The sequence below is a fragment of the Ammospiza nelsoni genome, chromosome 1 (genome assembly GCF_027579445.1).
Source record: "Ammospiza nelsoni isolate bAmmNel1 chromosome 1, bAmmNel1.pri, whole genome shotgun sequence".
NCBI classification, from domain to species: domain Eukaryota; kingdom Metazoa; phylum Chordata; class Aves; order Passeriformes; family Passerellidae; genus Ammospiza; species Ammospiza nelsoni.
In genome coordinates, this window is record NC_080633.1 from 121,629,623 (window position 1) to 121,648,622 (window position 19,000).

A 19,000-nucleotide genomic window follows, 5' to 3' on the forward strand; every position below is an offset into this window, starting at 1 on the left:
TTAAAGCTGTAACCTTTTTTCAGTTTCAAAACTTACTTAAGTCTTTTAAAGAAAATCAGTTACACTATTAACAAGAGGAAATACAGTAATAATTATGAAGTTGTACCAAAATGCAGCAAATGAAAGAGATAACGCTCAAACATTTTTCAAGGTGACTGTGATTTTATAAAACTGCAGGTAAGGATTAAATGGTGGGCTTTAACATCTAAAGATTGCTGGTATGAAACACAGCTCTGTTTAAGTGGTGTATTTATTCTGCAGTTCTGTTTACTTTGTGAGCTCCTAAGGAGTGCAGGGATGAAGTGCCAGCGCCACCTCCACCATGAGAAGCATGGCACATGGCATACACAGCCTGTTCTACAGCCTGTTCATGCTGCAGTGAAAGGGGTGAAATCATCACACCAATTCTTCCTTTATCTCAGGGGACACCAGCAGTGTGCAGCTGTTCAGCTCAGCTGCTCCTGGGCTGGATGCTGGAGTAGAGAAGTCAAATTGAGAGGGAAGCTGGATGCAGAGTTTTTAAATGCATGAACCCTGCTCAAAGAAAGTATATATATATATATATATATATGTATATAGAGATGTATATGTAGTATGTGTATATTCCTTTTTACCTTTTGAAAGCAGTAAGTTCACAATTTTCCATGATGCACAAGAAGTGGCCAGCAGGAGCGGGGATCGACCTTCTATGTCAACACTATCAATATTAGCCCCCTGAGAAAAAGAATTCCAAGTTTATGGTGAATAATGAATAAATGGAACTTTAAAATGGTGCTGCCCTTTATAGGCACAGCAGAAATACAGGCATTCTTAGTAATTCCAGATGGTCCAGATAAGTAATTTCACATTATGTAAATAAACAAACAAAAAATAAAAAAATAAGTAAACACATTATATCTCTCTGTAAAACTACCAGGCTTTCTAACCATCAGCCACAGTTCAGTCATCTATATATAAAAATTCAGATGCCTAAATAATAGTGGCTTACTTCTAGGTGTACTGAACTTACAGCTCATGATTTTTTGTTAGAGAACCTTTCCATGTATTCTTAATATAAAATTCCAAATTGAAAATTCTAACTTGAAAATACCAAGATTGATGCTATGGAAAAATGCAAAAATGGCCCTTTCAATGATGTGGTATTACCTATCAAACAATTACCAGAAAAAGATCTTTCTAAACCTCTGCACTTTATGAACACAATTCAAGAAGTAATGCATCCAGAACTTAGTATAGTTCGATCTGCATAGCTCAATCTATGTTAGTTTTCTATCCTTCAGCATAAGTGATTTGAACCAAGTCCATTTTGATGCCAAAGCAGCTGTATCATCAGGGGCATATTTTATTCTGTGTTGTCTACTTTTGCACTGACACATATTGCCAGGACAGTATGATCACTATAGTCACAGTATCACTATGGTCATATCAGCAAAACACTACTATAAGCATAAATATATTTATCTAAAAGATCCCACCAAGGGAGCAGGAAGATACACACAAATGAACCAATGAGATGTATGTATATTTAATGACAGTTTAGATATCATTTTTTCTAGATACCGAGTTGCAAGTCAAACTTGATGAGTTGAACAAAGTACACAAAAAAAATCTATTTTATTTCAGATAATATCCAAAGATGATTGACAAAAAAAATCGATGGCAGTTTTTCCATTAACTTGAATCATCTTTGGGTCCAGTCTTAATTTGAGAGAGAATTAATAACAATCCTGAGTAATATTTACTTTCCAGGATGGTAACACCTGTAACGTGGTACTAAGAAGCACATAATAAATGTGCAAAGATTACCACAGAGAATAGGGAGTTTACAATGTATGTTCATTAAATATTTGGGAGTAATATATGCAAGACCCTTTCCCCATTTACCTTTCTACAAGGTCAGACAACATCTTAAAATTTATTTTTTTTTATTAAGAAACAGATCTTTTTTATCCAAGTGTCTCATTTATTTCAATGAATACAGGGCAGCAATTTCTCCTTATGTAATATTCAATTATCTTCGCACCAGCTAACATAATTGCTCAGTTTTCAATAAAATAAATTTTGCAGCATTCATAAATACTTATCTCAGTAAGAAGTAACTTCTATATTGCCACATATATTTACCTTATTTATTATACAGCTAAATTGAGAGTTTGGAAAATAGTTTTTTAACTTCATTTAATTTTCCATTGCTGTTGCCCCAAATGCATTAACATAAATGAATTAAACAGATATTAATATAAAAACAATCATGCCAATTTTGTAAATATCAATTATTATTTATACCTATTTGATCTTTCATTTTCCTTTTAGAAAAGATGAAAGAAGCAAAAGGGGAAAAAATTCCAAAAACCAGGAAGAAAATATGTAAAATTACTGCTTATTTATTTTGAGCAAAATGTGAATATTTAATGTGTAAAATAGATGCTGTTCTTTACTAAAACCGGAAAACCTTTAGGAACTGGAATTTGCTAGTCCTTTCAGGCAGTAACCTTGCTGCACCTTTTCTTTTTCACCCTAGGCTAAACTAGTCAAATTGTGCTCAAGGAATGAAAGTTTATTCTTAGCAAATGCAGTGTTGAAGATATTTATGATAAAATGCTTTGCACACACAAGCTTCCACATGCAAAAAACTTGCACCTGCATTTCTCAGGTAATAAATTTTGTTGACAGTTGGTTTTGTCAGACAAGTTTGAGTAGTCAAACCTCACCATTTCGTATTTTAATCAAAAGTAAGCCCAACATCTAGTTCTAACAAAATCAAATCTCTATAACAAACTCTCTGAGAAAAGCAAAGCTGTATGTAGAAGATAATTGCTTTTAGTATAATTGCCATGAAATGAAGCAAAACACACATAAAACAAAAAAGAAATCTGATGATTTCTGAAAATGACCTCAGCTGAGAGGGGCACAAAATGATTATGAGCCATAGTTTAATTGGCACAAATGGACATAATTGGGAACATAGCCAGTAGCTATGGACAAATTGGGAACATAGCCAGTTGCATGATTATATTTCTTCTCTTTATTCTTCATAATTATTCACTGAAGAAATACAACCAAACTACACAGAATAAAATTTTTTTCTACATCATACACAAACTTTGATATATGGCTATGTTCCCACATTAACTGTACATACATTCTTTAAAGAACTGATTTATATCTTGATAAAATTCAGATGAAATTCTATGCATGTTTGGCCTTTATTTTTATATTTCATGTCTGAAGAGTGTAGAATGACCAGACCACTTCACCATATTTGGTAAAAGACATTTATGAAATTTTTCTGAGTAAGTAAAATGGAAATAGAAATGTAAGATTTCATCCTCTGTAACTGTGGGATGATATTATGGATCAACAACTACTGTTGTACTGTAACTCTCAATTATACATTATGAAATGCATATATCTACCTATCTAATTAGCCTATACCTGAGAACACATTCTACCTAATGATTTTCTCTATGCAGACCTGCAGCAATAGATAGCAATAATCTCTCTAAACATGTTGCTTGATTAAATATTTACCATTGAAATCAAATACTCTGCCAGTTCATAATGATCAAACAGTGCTGTTCTGTGGAGAAAAATGCAAAAATACAGTAATATTAGAAAGGACAAAGACATTTCAAGCCAAAGAATAGCATTCTTCTCCATTTTCTAATATTTTCAAATAAATCAATTTTAAAATAAAAAGACAGAGGTACACCCTTATTACATCATTCATCTTAATAAACTGGTTTTATATTTTTGCATGGAGTTATCTTTTCAAACTAAGTTCAGTTCAGTTATTGCATTCAAAACTCACTGCAGGAAACAAAGATCTTATTGGTAGGTAAACAGGTATTTTACCACCGAGTTTTAGGAGAAACAATAATTTCATATGCCAGATCATTCAGTGTGCCACACAAGGCCAATACAGAATTCCACAAATTTCATATGCAGTTTTTCCAAGCATGCCTGGAGCCTCAAATTCATTTCATTATTCAAAAATAATTTGGTTTTATACGAAAGTACAAAAGCATTTTGTGCAATAATGCCAGTGCGAGGTTAAAATGGCAATGTCTAAACATGTATTCTGACTGTGGCAGGCAAGTCTACTTGAAAAATTATGAACAAACTAATTGGTATAAATTGCGCATTTGGAGCATAGTCAGTAGCATTAGTTAAACATACAGATAAAAAGTTTATGGCATTTACCAGAAATATTTTAAAGCTGTCTATACATTTGGAATCTGGTTTTATTCTACAGTATAGAATATACTGTATATTCTATACAGGTTTTATTCTACAGTAAGGCATTGAATTATGTATTACAGGAAAAAAATGGTCAAAGCATGAAAGTATAGCACAGTAAATACACACACACACAAAACATTTCCCCAAGTCAGACCTCTGCAAAATATTTTGACTCAATAAGCAACACAGAAGGACAGTTCCAAGGTTGCACTGTATCTCAGATGATAACAGTTGCCTTAGCATTATAAGAGGTAATAAAACATTGGGTGTACTATAGTTAGAACTGATTGCTCAAAAGACATATTTTAAAAATCAAGTCATGGTTCCAAATATGTAGAGATGCCTCCATTATCTATAGTGGACCTTTCCAGCCACACATCAATACTGAATACTGCACAAATGCTAAAATAAATTCCAAGGTGACTGAAGAGAAAGCAAAGTCATTTTATGAAATATTTAGTTGGGAACATGGCAGTAGGAATGCAAAAGCATCAAGTGCTACCTATACTTCACTGCTGCTTTGTTTCTCAACAAGTTGCTTATGTTCCTACTCAGTATTTTTTTATATTCTGCAATATCTGGGTGACTTTCTACCTTCATAATTATTCTTGCTAATATAATTTTTTACTGTTTCACAGACACAGGGACTAAAATAGAGCTGTCCTTTTTACCAAGCTTTTTCCAAGGACAATAATTTTCAGAGATAAGGCAGCCAGTTATCTATTAAATAGTACATGTGTCTGCACAATTTGATTTGGCATTCTGTCATCACTTTATCTATAATCATGTTCTGCCATGGTAACATTTCCAAGTGTACCCAAACATTACCCTAATTTTACAACAAACTCTTTTAATGTCTTCAGTTATCTTTGAATCATTCCACTTTATACTGTGTCCAATGAACAATCATCTCCACTGCTTCTACCACTTACTTCATATACTGTAAAACTTGTAGAATAACACTGTCAAATAATTACAGTTAAATGCAGTGAAACACATCTTTCTTGTAAAAAATGTATAGATAGGGAAATATATTGTATTCCATAGAGTTGGGAGCCAGCTTGTTTAACTTAGAGTATCTTTCTGCTACAAAGGATTTAGGAAACTTCTCCACAGTCTAGTGCTCTGGGTTTAAATGGAGAATGAAAGACTACAAATCTTAAGGATTATGACATACACAAACACCATCTCTGCAACTTCGAAGTCACAGGGAAACGTACAAACATTTCCTTTTACCTGATCAGGTATAAGAGTTTATTGAAAATAAAGGAAAATATTTTTTTAAAAAGTTCATATTATTTTTCATTCATTTTCTGGAGAACATCAAGAGATTATATAAAGGCATTTCTTCCACATTGTCAGAAGGTGTTAACAATTCCACAAATTTGTTCCCCTACAACTTTACTGGAGTAAATTTTCAATGCAAACTGTTAGTGACCATTCCTTGACATGGTTCCAAGGTAACTGCAACCGTTTTCATTTTGGTATCAGCACCAAGATTTTTTAACATTCTGACCATTTTTTTCCCTCTTTCATACAGCACTACAACCATCTCCCATACCATGGAGAAGCTCCAAATTACATGGAAGGATGCTCCAAGCACAAGGAATAACTAAGAATATCGTGGTTCACAATTCATAGTGAAATCTGGCAGGCACAGCAGCTTCCTACCTGTGAAGCAATGTTTCCTTATTCCCATCTACAGCATCAATAATGGATTCCTCCCCAGCATAGGATGACATCATTAGCTTTACAATCTCTGTCGCTCCTTGAGTGGCAGCAAAATGAAGTGCTGTGCATTTTTCATTCTATAAATGGGGAAACAAGACAAAACACAAATATTTAAAACTCAGAAACCTAATTTCCAATCTACCAAACACACTGGTCAACCAGCCCAGGATTTGTAATTCCCAAATGCTTAAATTTCTATGCAAGCAATAAAGCTTTCGTCTTTAACTGTGGTAGAATTCTAAAGAGATTGACAAAACCAAAAAAGACTAAAGAGATAGTTTTAAAGGACTACTATGAAGCTTCTTATCACTCTGTATGAAGTCCCTAAGATTTGAGATAATTATACTCTTAACAACCTTTTGTAGTTTAATTAAAAACCAGAAAGTTGCAGCACCCTTTAATACAGGAGATGAAGCAAATGAAAGATACAGAAAACCATATCTAGGCCAATACAAAGGAATAAGCAAACAAATAGGCCTATATTATACAGAAAATGCATTATTTTGAAACTTCATTTACTTCCTAAAATTGAATCCTCCTTAGAAGTAATTCTTAAATCAACTTTTCTGCAGGTAAAAAATAACATTGTCCAATATGCTATAAAACTATTATAAACTAGACTTACAAAATAATTAAGCAATATACAGATGAATAAAACAATACTTGCCAAAATGGGATCTTTGTTTAGCAAGATGGGACTAACCAGCTTTGATATATATCTCATTTTTAGAGCAGGACCATTTTGATGAATGCATTGGAACGGGCTTTTCCACAATGCCATAAGCATTCTCAAAATAGTTTTGCCCATCACAAAATTAGCAGCATAAATCATCTAATTCGAAAATTCCGTGTGTTCAAAGAATCAAACCAGTAAAAGAAGGCAAAACTATATTTAGTTTTGCTCTCATGAGTTGATTTCATCCTTGAAATTAGCAATAGATATTTTTGATTAGCAATAGATATTTTTAAAAATGTTTATTCATTAATGCATCTGGGCACAGACCCTTACACCAGCAGTCATACACCATGGAAGCAGCAGTAGTTTCACAAATTTGTGTTTGCTTACAAAGCAGATACTGCAAAGGCCAAGGCAAGGCTGATGACAGGGAAGAATGATCAGAAAGTGTCAGATTTAAGATTCCACTTCTGGGAAGGAATGACCCAATGTAACTTGTGTAAAGAAACATCACATTCTGCCAGATTTGAACCAAAGACTTGCTTTCGTTTGCTCTCCCTGTGCTTTGTGTTGGAAGAGAGAATGAACAATGATTATCTGCTCATCTTTTTTCATACCACTCAGAGCTTTAGAGAGTACTAGGTTTTATCAAAAATACATTTCACTCCAGTCTGAGTTTTACCTGTTTTAGATCAATTTGAGCTCCAAATTCAATGCACATTTTAATCATTTCAAGGTCACCACTCTGAACTGCCAAATGAAGTGGACTGCACTTTCCATTATTGGTAAAATTGATGTGGGTTTTAGCAGAGTGACCCAATTCTTCACCTGAGAGATGAAAAGAAATAGATTTTTTTTAAGTAAGAATAAGATAGGAGAAGAAATAAAGGCTATCAAAACAAGCATGTTAAGTGTGCAATAATATTCTCCCTTCTCAAAACAAGAACCTGTCACTTCTGCCATTTAACAATGGAAGAACATACACTTAGGAAAGCAGCTAATTTGCTGCTGCAATCATACAAAAGTTGTCAGCATAAACCGCCCATAAGAATAACTGCAATAACATCTTGTAAGTTTAAGCACAGATATAATTGCTTGTTTGCACAGTTATTTGAGAACTAAAGCAGCAAATTGCTACTCACTACTTGGGAGCATTGTATTTACCTTTTTTCAGAAGAATTTCCAGACATGTTTTTGCACCTGAAAATGCTGCTGCATGGATAGGCATGCATCCCGTTTTGTTTGGTTTACATATTTTCCCTCCATTTTCAATCTGAAAAATAAGTCTCAATACAGCTTATTGACATACAGAAAAATCTGACAAATGAATATACTATTATAGATATAGTCTCCTGGGTAGCTGTCTCCTTTTTTTTAATGTATAATACAAATATATTATGAAGTTTTTATACAAGTATCTTTTGCATGTTATAGCCATACAATGCATATGCCTCATTGTGTTCTCATGACCTTCAAAATCAGTCTTTTTGCTTGAGTTGGCCAGTCAGATAGCTATAGATATAATATACCCTCTTAAAAGATTAAAGTTTCTTAGCAACCCATGCAAAGCCAGTTGAACACTAGGTCCATGATTAACCTTCCTGCACTGAACAAAGACCAAACCCAGGAACAGAATAACTCTGCATCAAAGTAGAGAGAATAATCTCAAAAGATGATGGATAATTCTACCTACCAGGAGTGTCAGTGCTTCAGGATTGTCCTTGTAACACGCTACCATTATAGGTGTGTTCCCTGCTTCACCTTCCAAGTTAACATCTGTACTGCTATGTTGGACTAAAACCTAAATGTTGAGGAAAATATTCAGTCAAATACAACAATAAAAGCCTATTCCATTATTTTTGTTGCTTACAGCCCATAGAACCCTTGTAACTTCCTCGTTTGGCATGCCAAAGGCCCATAATGCATGGGCAGATGAGGGGGAAAATTGCAGAATGCCAAAATATGCTGGTGAAAAATACAGATATGAACAGATATGAAGTACAATTCTTTCCAGTGGGCAGCCAGGTAACTAAGTTAAACTCTGCACATAGCTGCAAAGTATTTTAAAGTCTGATTTAAGAATTTATCAATAATGGGAGAAAGTATTTTCTGTAGCACATTGCAGATAAGGATTTTCAACTGAAGTTTTCAACAGAAAATTCCCTGGCAAATGGTAGTATTTTGGAATCTGCTCAATTAGAAATCTGCTCAATTGAACAGTAAAATGAGGGGAGATGGGTCTTGATGAAAAGTGGGACCTTGCAGTCCTGAAATCTTGCTCCAGTCTCTATGCTAACAGCTGATACTGAACTATCAGTACAATAAATTATCTCTATGGCTGCTTCCTGCACTTTTTGAGAAGTAAAGGATCTGGAAATTATAATGACCATATTGGCTTATTTATTCCCCTAGCTACATATTTATTTAATTGTCTTTCAGTAATTTCAGTTATTTATTTTTTCTGCACTAGAGGAACTGGTACATTTAATCACTCTCAGGCAATTTGGCAACAAAAACCAAGGGAGAATTAGTTTGCATAAACAACAGAGTGGAGAAAAAATGAGAGCACCAATTTAGACAAGAACCAAAGCACAGAAACTGATAAAAAGCCCATTTTAAAAATGTCATTGATTCCAGATTTCATTGTTCTTAATTCATAATAAATACAGATTTTGTAAAAGATTTGAGGACACTGAAACATTTCCAAAGAACTCTTTATTTGTCTTGAATATAGATAATATGTACTTTTTTGCATGGATGAGCTAGAAAATGAGAGAAATTTAAAGAGACAAGGAAGTGTTGCAATTTTAAGGTTGCATTTATCTAAAAAATTAAAGAACTTAAAAACGCTGAACATGAAGTGAAAAAAATCTCACTGCATTTAGACAAATGGTTAAAAAATTATGCTGCTTAAAATCTCATAGCTATCACTGTTTTACAAGGTTCAACTTGGACACCTCGGTAATTTCATCACAATATATTTTAGTGTTTCTTAATTGCAGATTTAGTTCTGCTACCATTCAACTGATTATTAGAATGCTGGTTCTAAGGACTGTGCTTTTTGACTAGTTTTAATCTGTTTTTTATTTTGAAATACATTAGTTTCAAGAATGTCAATACTTCTAAGACACCCTGTATAGTTGTAAAAAAAAGAAACAGAATATTATAATTTGAAATACACATGCCTACATAAAGTTTCCATTTTAAAAAGAACTTTTAAAGAAAGTACCTTGTGTCTGAAAAATCAAAACCCATTTTCTGTGAAACATAAGGACTACTATTATAGCACAAACTTCAATATTTCTATAAATCAGTAAGTTACTTTTTATTGGCAGTGCTAAGAGGACACCAACATTTTTACAGGCATCATGTTACACATCCTGCTTGCTAAAGAAAGCACATGAGGAGATATGGCATATATCAACAAGGCCTGGGTACACATAGCTCTGCTGCCTGAGCTACTCATCAAGTGTGCATATCTAGGCAGACTTGAGACTTACCTTCACAATTTCATTGTGCAGGGACTGAACAGCCATATGCAGAGGTGCCATCATATTGGAGTTGAGAATGTTTGGATTGGCTCCTCTGCTGAGAAGCAAGCGAACGCTTTCGACCTGGTTTTTCTTTGTGGCCCAGTGCAGTGGGGTATTTCCAGAAGAATCCATCACATTTAATACTGCACCAAAGGAGAGAAAACAAAGCACATCAAAAACAACAAAGCAAAACCATCAAATGTTCTGACTGAACTGAAACAAAAAAAGGTGTCTTCGGAGTCAGGTTTAGGTCTGTGCTACTGCATTTCTTTTGAAAGGGAAAGGAAAAGATTTCATGAGATGCAGCACATTGTGTTAAATTGATTAAATGTTGTGCTGAATATACAGTATTGGTGAGAGGAATGGAAGTGGTGAAACACTTGTCTATTTCTTGTCCGCTATTATAATGTTTCTCCTCACCCAAGAGTTACTTGATTTCCCTCTCTACTTGATTCTTCTTTTTCCTATTTATTTGACTTCACAGTAATTTCTTTAGAGACTGCACAGAATAAATGAGTGCAAATAACTTAAATAAGAGTAACAAATGAGTGCTTGCAAATTGTAAGAAAATTAAAGACCATGTCTATTCTGTTTTGCTTCAGAACACAAAGATAAATCAATTCACACCGTTTAAAAAAAGTGGTCTGTTCTAAACATACATTTTGAGCTTGAAAACTGAAGATAAACTTCTACAAATATCCTAAAAAATTGGGAAAAAAATGACAGACTAAAAATAAAAAATATATATATTCCAGCTGGATTGATCTAAAATTAGATTGGCCATCAACAGGTGAAAAAACCCCAGCTGTTCAGGACCATTGTAGGTTTACTCAGTAGCACAGAGTCTGTCAGTGGAGTCTGATGTAGTTCACAAGGCTGATTGTACCAGTGACACATAACATGAATAAGGAGGACAGAAAGTCAAGTCCTCTGCTCAATAATTTCAGTTATTCACATCTGAAGTCTACATATCTGAGTGTCAAACAAAGTAAGACATATTGATTCACTGCATTAGAGAGAAAACTGTCCTACAAAACAAAAGCAACCCAAAACACACCTGAGACAGAGCAAACTGCCATAGACAATTAGAAATAGATTTGAATCTATAAATGGAGATAACACTTATCAGTCCTATTTCAGTTGGGTAATGGACATCTTGGTTATTGAACTTTTTTTATTGTGCTAAATAAAGTAGTTCATAAAATGAGTGTTACCTTCATAGGACGAATCATCTATGATCAGCTGCATGAGTTCTATTTGTCCTCCTTCTGCAGCGTGATGCAGCGGGGTGGCATTTAATTCATCCACTTTTGTAAGCCCAGAACGATTCTTCTTAATGAAGCTCCGGAGCCTACAGGCACTTCCGTCTGAAATAACCTGTTTTGGGTAAAAACATTCTCATTTTCTCATTCTCCTAAAAGGCAGGGAGTTACCAATGCTGTAATGCGATTTTGTGGGCATGTTAACAATCAGTAACTCCTGCCCAGTTGTCTGGGCTCACAGAGAAGTTCACAAATCCTGATCTGATGGAGCCAACAGTGAAACTCTGATTGGTTGTTGGCTTAACTGACTGCACTATAAGATCCAGATGAGAAACAGTGCAAAATGAACAAAACTGAAAATCATCTTGAATACACTGTTCTCTCTTCTGTAGTGAGATCAAGATCCTTCCTTTACCATGGAAAATCTCAAGCAAATTCATCCATTACACTTTTATACTCTTTCTTGCAGTGGCCATGTAAAATGAATCCAACAGAGAGGAAAATAAAGTCTTGATAAATTCCTTTCTTTAGATCTTTTTACAGAGATTGATACTGTGTTCTTGGCTTTCAAGTTCGGCCATTGGACTTCTGTGATGTTCTTTGTGTCAGAGAAACCGATATATTTTTTAATTTCAGCAGCATGCTTAGAACATCAGACTATTATCTCAGCCTGAAACATCTCAGTATCTTCCCAGCAAGCCCACTGACAGCTTGATATATTCCAGGTACTATGTTTTACAACCAAAGCCCACTACGGAAACACTGCTGTTTATTATTTTATTATATTCTCCAAATATTTTTGTAAAAGCTATTAAAATCCCATATTTATATGTAAAGTGATAGAATAACATGATTGCAGTAGAATGGGCAGGAATTTAAGAAACAGACACTAAAAATTAAGAGAGAATAAAAAAGTAAAACAGTTCAACTACATTGGGTGGGAAAAAAAATGAAAAAAATGCTTATCTAAAGAAATGCAAACCATCAAATGGTGTGTAAGTAAGCAAAGAATGAAAAGAGGGAATTCCCTAAAATCACTTCACATCTGAAAAAGAAAACTTTGCTTTCCAGGATGCCCTGAATGTCAAAGACTCAACAATTTTTGCCAGCCATAAGCAAATGTACATTACAGGGCAAGCTCATTCATGTGCTTGAGCACGTGTTTATCTTCATTCGGCTTAATGGTCCCACTGACCTCAGTGAGGTTACTCATGTCAATAATGTTACAAATGTGTTTAAACATTTATAAGACTGAGGCCAAATATGGGGCTGGTATCAGCTTCAATAGTGCAATCAGAAAAAGATAAATGAAACATGTGATATAATTGTGGAAAAGATGGTTAAGATTAATCCATTGTCACAAAAATAACAGCTCAATTACACATGCAGCATCTATACATTTTAAACCCACCAAAAAGCTGTCTAAGAAAACCTTATTAGAGGGCCTGGTATTTTCTATTTCTTCTAGCATTCTGCCTTTATTATATCTATTGATCAAGACCACATTTTTCTGCTTTTAACACTAGATTTATTTCTCAGTGTAAGACAAAATGTGGCATGATAATAATTTCTATCGATCAAAGTAAGATTTATCAGCCAATCCTGCAGAGTTTCACTAACAAAATAAGGAAGCAAGAAGTCAATTTGGTGTTCTCAGTAAAGCAAACTATTTTAAACAGCAGCAACTCCTTTGCCCTGTGCCTGAACAGCTCTGTAGTGGCAGATCACCCACCAGAGTGACCAGCTGTATTATGCTGAAGAGGTGCTGCTCAGTTATATAGCTAGTACACAGAAAACATATCTGAATGGAAATGAGCTCTGGAGGTATTTAAATTAATTTACAAACTTTGTCAAGTTTGTTTAGGCTGCTGTTAAAAATCTCCAAAGTTATCCAAGTCTTCCATCCTGTAAGCAAACTCTTCCTTTGCTTAATTATTCTTATGCTTTAAAAGGCTGCACTAAAGTTTGGTCTAGGGGTCCCTAGCAGCAACACAAATACATGACTTCTCATCCTAATCTCTGTTAGAAATGGGAAGATATTCTGTCCTTTCTGGCTGCAATATCACTCGTGTAGGTTGCACTGATGGTTCCCTTTCCCTTTGTAACAGTTCCAGTGCTTCTAAACTCTTTCGTATAATTTTTGCTAAGATGATCTATTCATTTCCATCGTGACCTCGGCTTCCCTCTAAGAGAGGGTCTCTTTCTATGCCCAGGGGAAATGTGAGCTCTGCCTCAGCAGCCTGCCACCCACATCCTCCTTTCCCTGCGCCCCACGCTGCCGCTCAGCCTGCACCGCACCACATCAGCGTCCTGTGCCCTCACACCCCACGGCCAGGGACGCTCCCAGCCTGTCTCCCATCCCGCACCGATCCTCCCTCCGGGTCCCATGAGCGAGGGACAGGGTCCCATGGAGGAATGGATCCCTGGGACATCATCCCTGCCTAGCCCGCACAGCTCCAGGGACCCTCCGCCCCCTCGGCCACCTCACCCTCCACCTCCATCCCTCTGTCCCAGCACGCACCTTGAAGACATCCTGCGAGGCGACGGAGGCGGCATCGGCCTCGCACACGACGCCCTGGTAGGCGCTGGAGTTGGCCGCCTTGTCCCGGGAGCGGCAGAGCCGCAGCAGAGAGCGCTTCATGCCGCCCGCCCGCCCGGGCCGCGCCGCAGACCTGAGGGCGACACAGCGAGTGACGCCGGGACCCGGCCCGCGGGGAGGCGGGGAAAGCGGGAGAGCAGGGAGAGCAGGGACAGCAGGGAGAGCAGGGACAGCAGGGAAAGCAGGGACAGCAGGGGACAGCAGGGACAGCAGGGAGAGCAGGGACAGCAGGGACAGCAGGGAGAGCAGGGAAGGCGATCCCGGCGGGGCGGGCATCGGGCGGCTCCGGGCGGGCCTGCGGGAGAGGAGCGCCCGTGTCCCACGGGAGGCATCGCCCCAAGTGATGCTGCCTGCCCTGCACCGCCCTCCCGCCCCGAAAAAAGCGGGTCGGGTTTGCTACTACTGGCTTCTCTGAGTAACCATAACATTTTCTCGCAGAATTTGTTTGACGGGGCAGTTTGGGGAGGTGTGCTGTGGGAAGAGTAGGGAAAGAAGGAGCATGAGGTGTTTTAAAGGGTTAATCCTAAAGAGCCCGTAACTGAGTCAGTCTTTACGGAAATACGTGTAACTCGAATTACTTTATTGCTTTACTGAACCTCAGATGAGTAGCTCTGCTAAAGATCAGGTAGTGGGTTGGGAACAGCAGTAGGAGGCGCAGGAGGTGATTTTTTGCCTGTGTTTTCATGGTTTATGGCAAGCGGCAGCTTAAGGACTGCCAAAACCAAGTGTCGCACCCCATATAGCCTATTTAATAGTTGTCAACAAGCAATTCTCCATTATTTCGCTCATTCCCTTTTAAAATCCTTTTTATACTGTCTGTGCCACAACATCCTGTGGCACTAAGTGCCATAATTTCATTACATATTTGTGAAAAAAAATTGTTTTCTTTTATCACTGGCTTCACTTTGTGGTCCCTAGTGCTTTTATTTTGAAAAACGGAGCATTCTTCCCCTTTTTTTTCATCCCTGTTAGTGCTCATTATTTCACAAAGTCATTGATGCACTTTGATGCACTTTGCTCATTGATGGGGCCTTGCACATGTGGTTTTCCCTCTTACAGATGCCACTGTTTATCTCTGAATAGCCACATCCTGCTACTCTGAATCTTTTCCATGTTCTTTTAGAAATTGAATGGGAAGACTTACATGGTTAAGGTATATTCAGGCAGTAGTGTTCTTTTTTTTAAATTTTTTTTCTTCATTCCTCTCATAAATGCTCACAAATATATTTGGGGTTTTTTGTATGCCACTGAGCTAAGTTTCCTTAGAAATTTTTTCCACCACAGTCCCTTTTCTAGCTGGTGATAGTATCAATAAATAGCATTCAGGTATGCAGCTAGTTAGGGTTATGTTTCTTGTGGGTACTTACCTAGAATTTATCAACGTTGAATCTCATCTGACATTTCATCACAAATATTTTGGGATCTGCCACAATCATCTGTATTTTTGGTCATTCTGAGAATTCAGTAGTGCCTTCCAAGTCACCAGAATGTTTTTTGCACCTTAATAGCATCACTGACTTTAAGGGGTCCCAAGGAACTTCGTTGCTTTAGAAGGTTGTATTCCTACTCCATGTTTTTGAGTGCTTAACCAAATTCAGAAAAGCATTTTTGCCTGTCCTATGACAGTTTAGTTTCATTAAAAGACTACAAGAAGGGACCTTTTTGAAAAACTTTCCAAATCTGTTTATCTCTGGCGTCATTTGTACCTTGGTTTGCTTGCTGATTCCTTCAGAGAGTTTCACTGGTGTGCATAACACCAGACTTCTCTATACAAATGCTGTTTGTTATTTTGATCCTGGTTTTTTTGAGCCTGTAACTCCTGAATTGTTTGTTGTAAATTGCTGAAATCCTTAACTAAGTAGCTTTAAGACCATAAACTGAAATAGTTCTAAGATTAATTGGGGGGTTTAAGTGCTTGTGGTATAAACCCTCATTCCTGTCAATTATCAACAACATTTAAAAATGAGACAAAAACTTTCTTCCCCTCATAAGCTGCTGTAGCCACAGGTATTGCAAACAGCAGTGCATTAAGGTATGTTTTTGTTGCTACATCATCATTAATTAGGACCAAAAGGGATATTTATACTATAGCAAGAAAGCTATACTCAGGAAAACTTGCTCTTAGTGCCTGCAGAGATCCTAATTATGTGACCTGGGATTAAGAACTGGAAGAGATCTCTGTATTTCCCATCGCTTTCATGGTGCCTTGATTGGAAGCATCCCCAGTTGGTGAGCATGTTCACCTTCCTGGGGTGAGATCCCTTTGAATTCCCTCTCTGCCTTTGACTTTTCTGTTGCTCACAGTCCTCTTTATGAGACATTAAACTCAACATCTGGGTATTGTATAAAGAAAATAAATGCAGTTTTATGTAGGAATCATTATCTGGAAATAGAAGTGTCACTGAAATATCAATAAAAATTAATAAAAATATCATCCATTTCTTCTTAAAATCCTCTCAATTGAAGCCCAAGAAATACTGTGAAACAATAGAATTGATGAACCTCAACCAAGCATAGCTTTACTAATTTGCTTGAATCTGATAATACTGCTCCTTTCTTTTAAAATTACTGCTACATTTTAGTCTTCTAGTAAGTGTTCAGAAGAATGTTCAGAGTATGAAAAATAGTACAAAGGTTTTCCATTCCCAGTAGGATTCAAATGGAATTTTAAGTGGTCTGACCACAGCTTTTATTTCTGCAAAATGATTTGGCATAAGGAACTACTTCACAGAAGTAGTTGAAGAGCAACCCTTCCTACAGCTGTTTTTCCCTAGAGTGGATTAAAATACATTTATACCCTTTAATTTCAAACATGATCTTGCTAATGGAGGGAGTGGATCCATTAGTACTAGCAAAGTTCACTAAGGGTAATCATACCACAACATTTCATTAAAAATATGATTGTTTAATAATTAAATTGTATATACAGTAAATATGCACCATTAGAATACTGGAGCCTGAGTTACGCAGTACTGCAATTTTGTTAATTTTCCAGACCCAGGAACCATAAATTCAAGCAAGTGGCAGTAATGAAAAGGATGCACTGTATGTTTTTTTGCTTTGGAATTTATTTATTTGGCGCCAGTATGATATAAATTATGATGTGTAAAATGATCGTTAGGATTTAGTGAATCAGCTTAATTCAGTAAGCCAAGTGAAGTCATGATGCTACTTTAGATATTAATTACAGCCATTCAGAAATGAATCTGTTACTGCCTTGACAAGCAGGAATGCATTGTCTCCTACAAATTTTCAGAAACATACTTGTACCAAGGAAAAAAAAATGCTACTGTTGTTGTCAAACAAGTGAGGTCAACTTGACTAACACTTTACATTTATGTCTTGTGGATTTTTCATTGCATTCTTTGTTAGTGAGATTTTGCTGTAGTAAGGAATATGCTGCTATGCTCAGCAGAAGGATTTAAGTTATTGACAGGTTTGTTACATGCCTAATTGTAAAAAAAAAAATAAAAATGGGGGTATAGAAAACAATAGTTCATTTTATTACCCTGCAGAGCCTTTTTTTTTCTCTCATGATAAAACATTACATGAAATAATATCACTCAGATTTTGAGTCCTACTCTGACTACTTTGGACAAGAAGAAATTTAAGTAGAGGCCTGCAGAGTAAATCTGATTATAAAATAAAATTACTTGAAAGATAGTATAAATTGATTTTATGGTTAGTATCTATTTAATAAGCAGGTGTCCCTCCATGAGAACATTCTTGGTAAGGATACTTCCTAAGGTATCCAGCGCAGCCCAGCAATCAGTTGAACAAACTATTGGCTTCAAATTAGCTCCTAGAGAAAAAACATTATGCTGGATCTAGAAGAAGTTTAGGGGTATGGTAGAAAAGTGAATGTAAGCCCTTGTCCTTGGGCGGGTTGGATGCTTCAGAGTGGAGTGTGTACAGGTGAGGGGTGACTTAGGTACCCATTTCAGACAGAAATCCTCCTGGGAGCTGATCCATCTCTTGCAAACTACCTTTTAAACAAGTGAAGGGCCTCTTACATGGCAGGCATCATATTTCTACCTCAAATTAAAGAGATTAAAACACTCTCTCTACTTCATAATAAATACAATCATGGTCACCAAGTGGCAGCTTGCTTTCTGAGCAATGCTCTCTCCTCCTCCTATTGGAGCTGTGCCCATGTACAGCCAGAGACTGGGTCAAAGTGCTGATGTTTGACTCTCCATCACCCTGGAAATCTCATCTTCTGGTACCTGCCTTCAGCACTGGTTTTGTGGTTTCACATTCAGTTACCACTGACCAGACCCAGAAACCATCTGTGAAGTTGGGGAACTCCATCCTGGGCTTTCATTAACCATGAAATTTAGGAAAAACTGAATTATCAGGCTTCAGAAACTTTCTGATCCCTCATTCCAATGAGACTAAGGCATTGAATATATGCTTTACACTGCTTATTTTGAATGAACTTATTTTGGTTTTGGAAATTGTGGAGATACACCTTCAGTTGTACCATATCTGGAAAAAAAGGAGAATCTTGATAAAATATCTAGAACTAAATATTAGTTTGTGTTGGAAGGGATATTTAAAGACATCTAGTCCAACCCTTCTGCAAAGAGCAGAGACATCTTCAACTAGATCAGACTTAAGATACTGGTGCCTCAGGGTATTTATACATGTGAGAATTAGACAAGAGTTTGTTTGGGGCAAGACGGTCTAGATTTCAGAAACCCAAATCTCACCGGCAATTTAATTCAAGCACTTTCTTGATGACCAGTAATACATTCAGAAACACTATTTCTTTGTGCTGCTTGGTCTTTCCTCAGCAGCTGTGTGATTTACATGACCAAGGCATCACTAATATGCATCCACAGAACTTTCCTCCTATATATTTGCTGCCTGTCGGGGAACGCAGCATCGTCATTGCAATAGTGCTTTTCATTCATTAGTTTGTCTTTTAGGAATCCTTTTCTCCTATGGACATCCT

General features: G+C 36.6%; 1 protein-coding gene across 1 annotated transcript in view; it reads right to left on the reverse strand.

Moving 5' to 3' along the window:
• Window positions 1–14,159, reverse strand: part of TRPA1 (transient receptor potential cation channel subfamily A member 1) — a 31,629-nt gene extending 17,470 nt beyond the window's left edge. The window contains exons 1-9 of the mRNA XM_059477721.1: window positions 13,966–14,159; window positions 11,397–11,559; window positions 10,150–10,325; window positions 8,343–8,450; window positions 7,814–7,922; window positions 7,332–7,477; window positions 5,914–6,050; window positions 3,532–3,580; window positions 615–714 (exon numbers count right to left, since the gene is read on the reverse strand). Of these exons, the coding sequence (XP_059333704.1) occupies window positions 615–714; window positions 3,532–3,580; window positions 5,914–6,050; window positions 7,332–7,477; window positions 7,814–7,922; window positions 8,343–8,450; window positions 10,150–10,325; window positions 11,397–11,559; window positions 13,966–14,085 (1,108 nt within the window). The 5' untranslated portion in view covers window positions 14,086–14,159. The remainder of the gene's footprint in view (window positions 1–614; window positions 715–3,531; window positions 3,581–5,913; window positions 6,051–7,331; window positions 7,478–7,813; window positions 7,923–8,342; window positions 8,451–10,149; window positions 10,326–11,396; window positions 11,560–13,965) is intronic.
• Window positions 14,160–19,000: the final 4,841 nt, after the last annotated feature.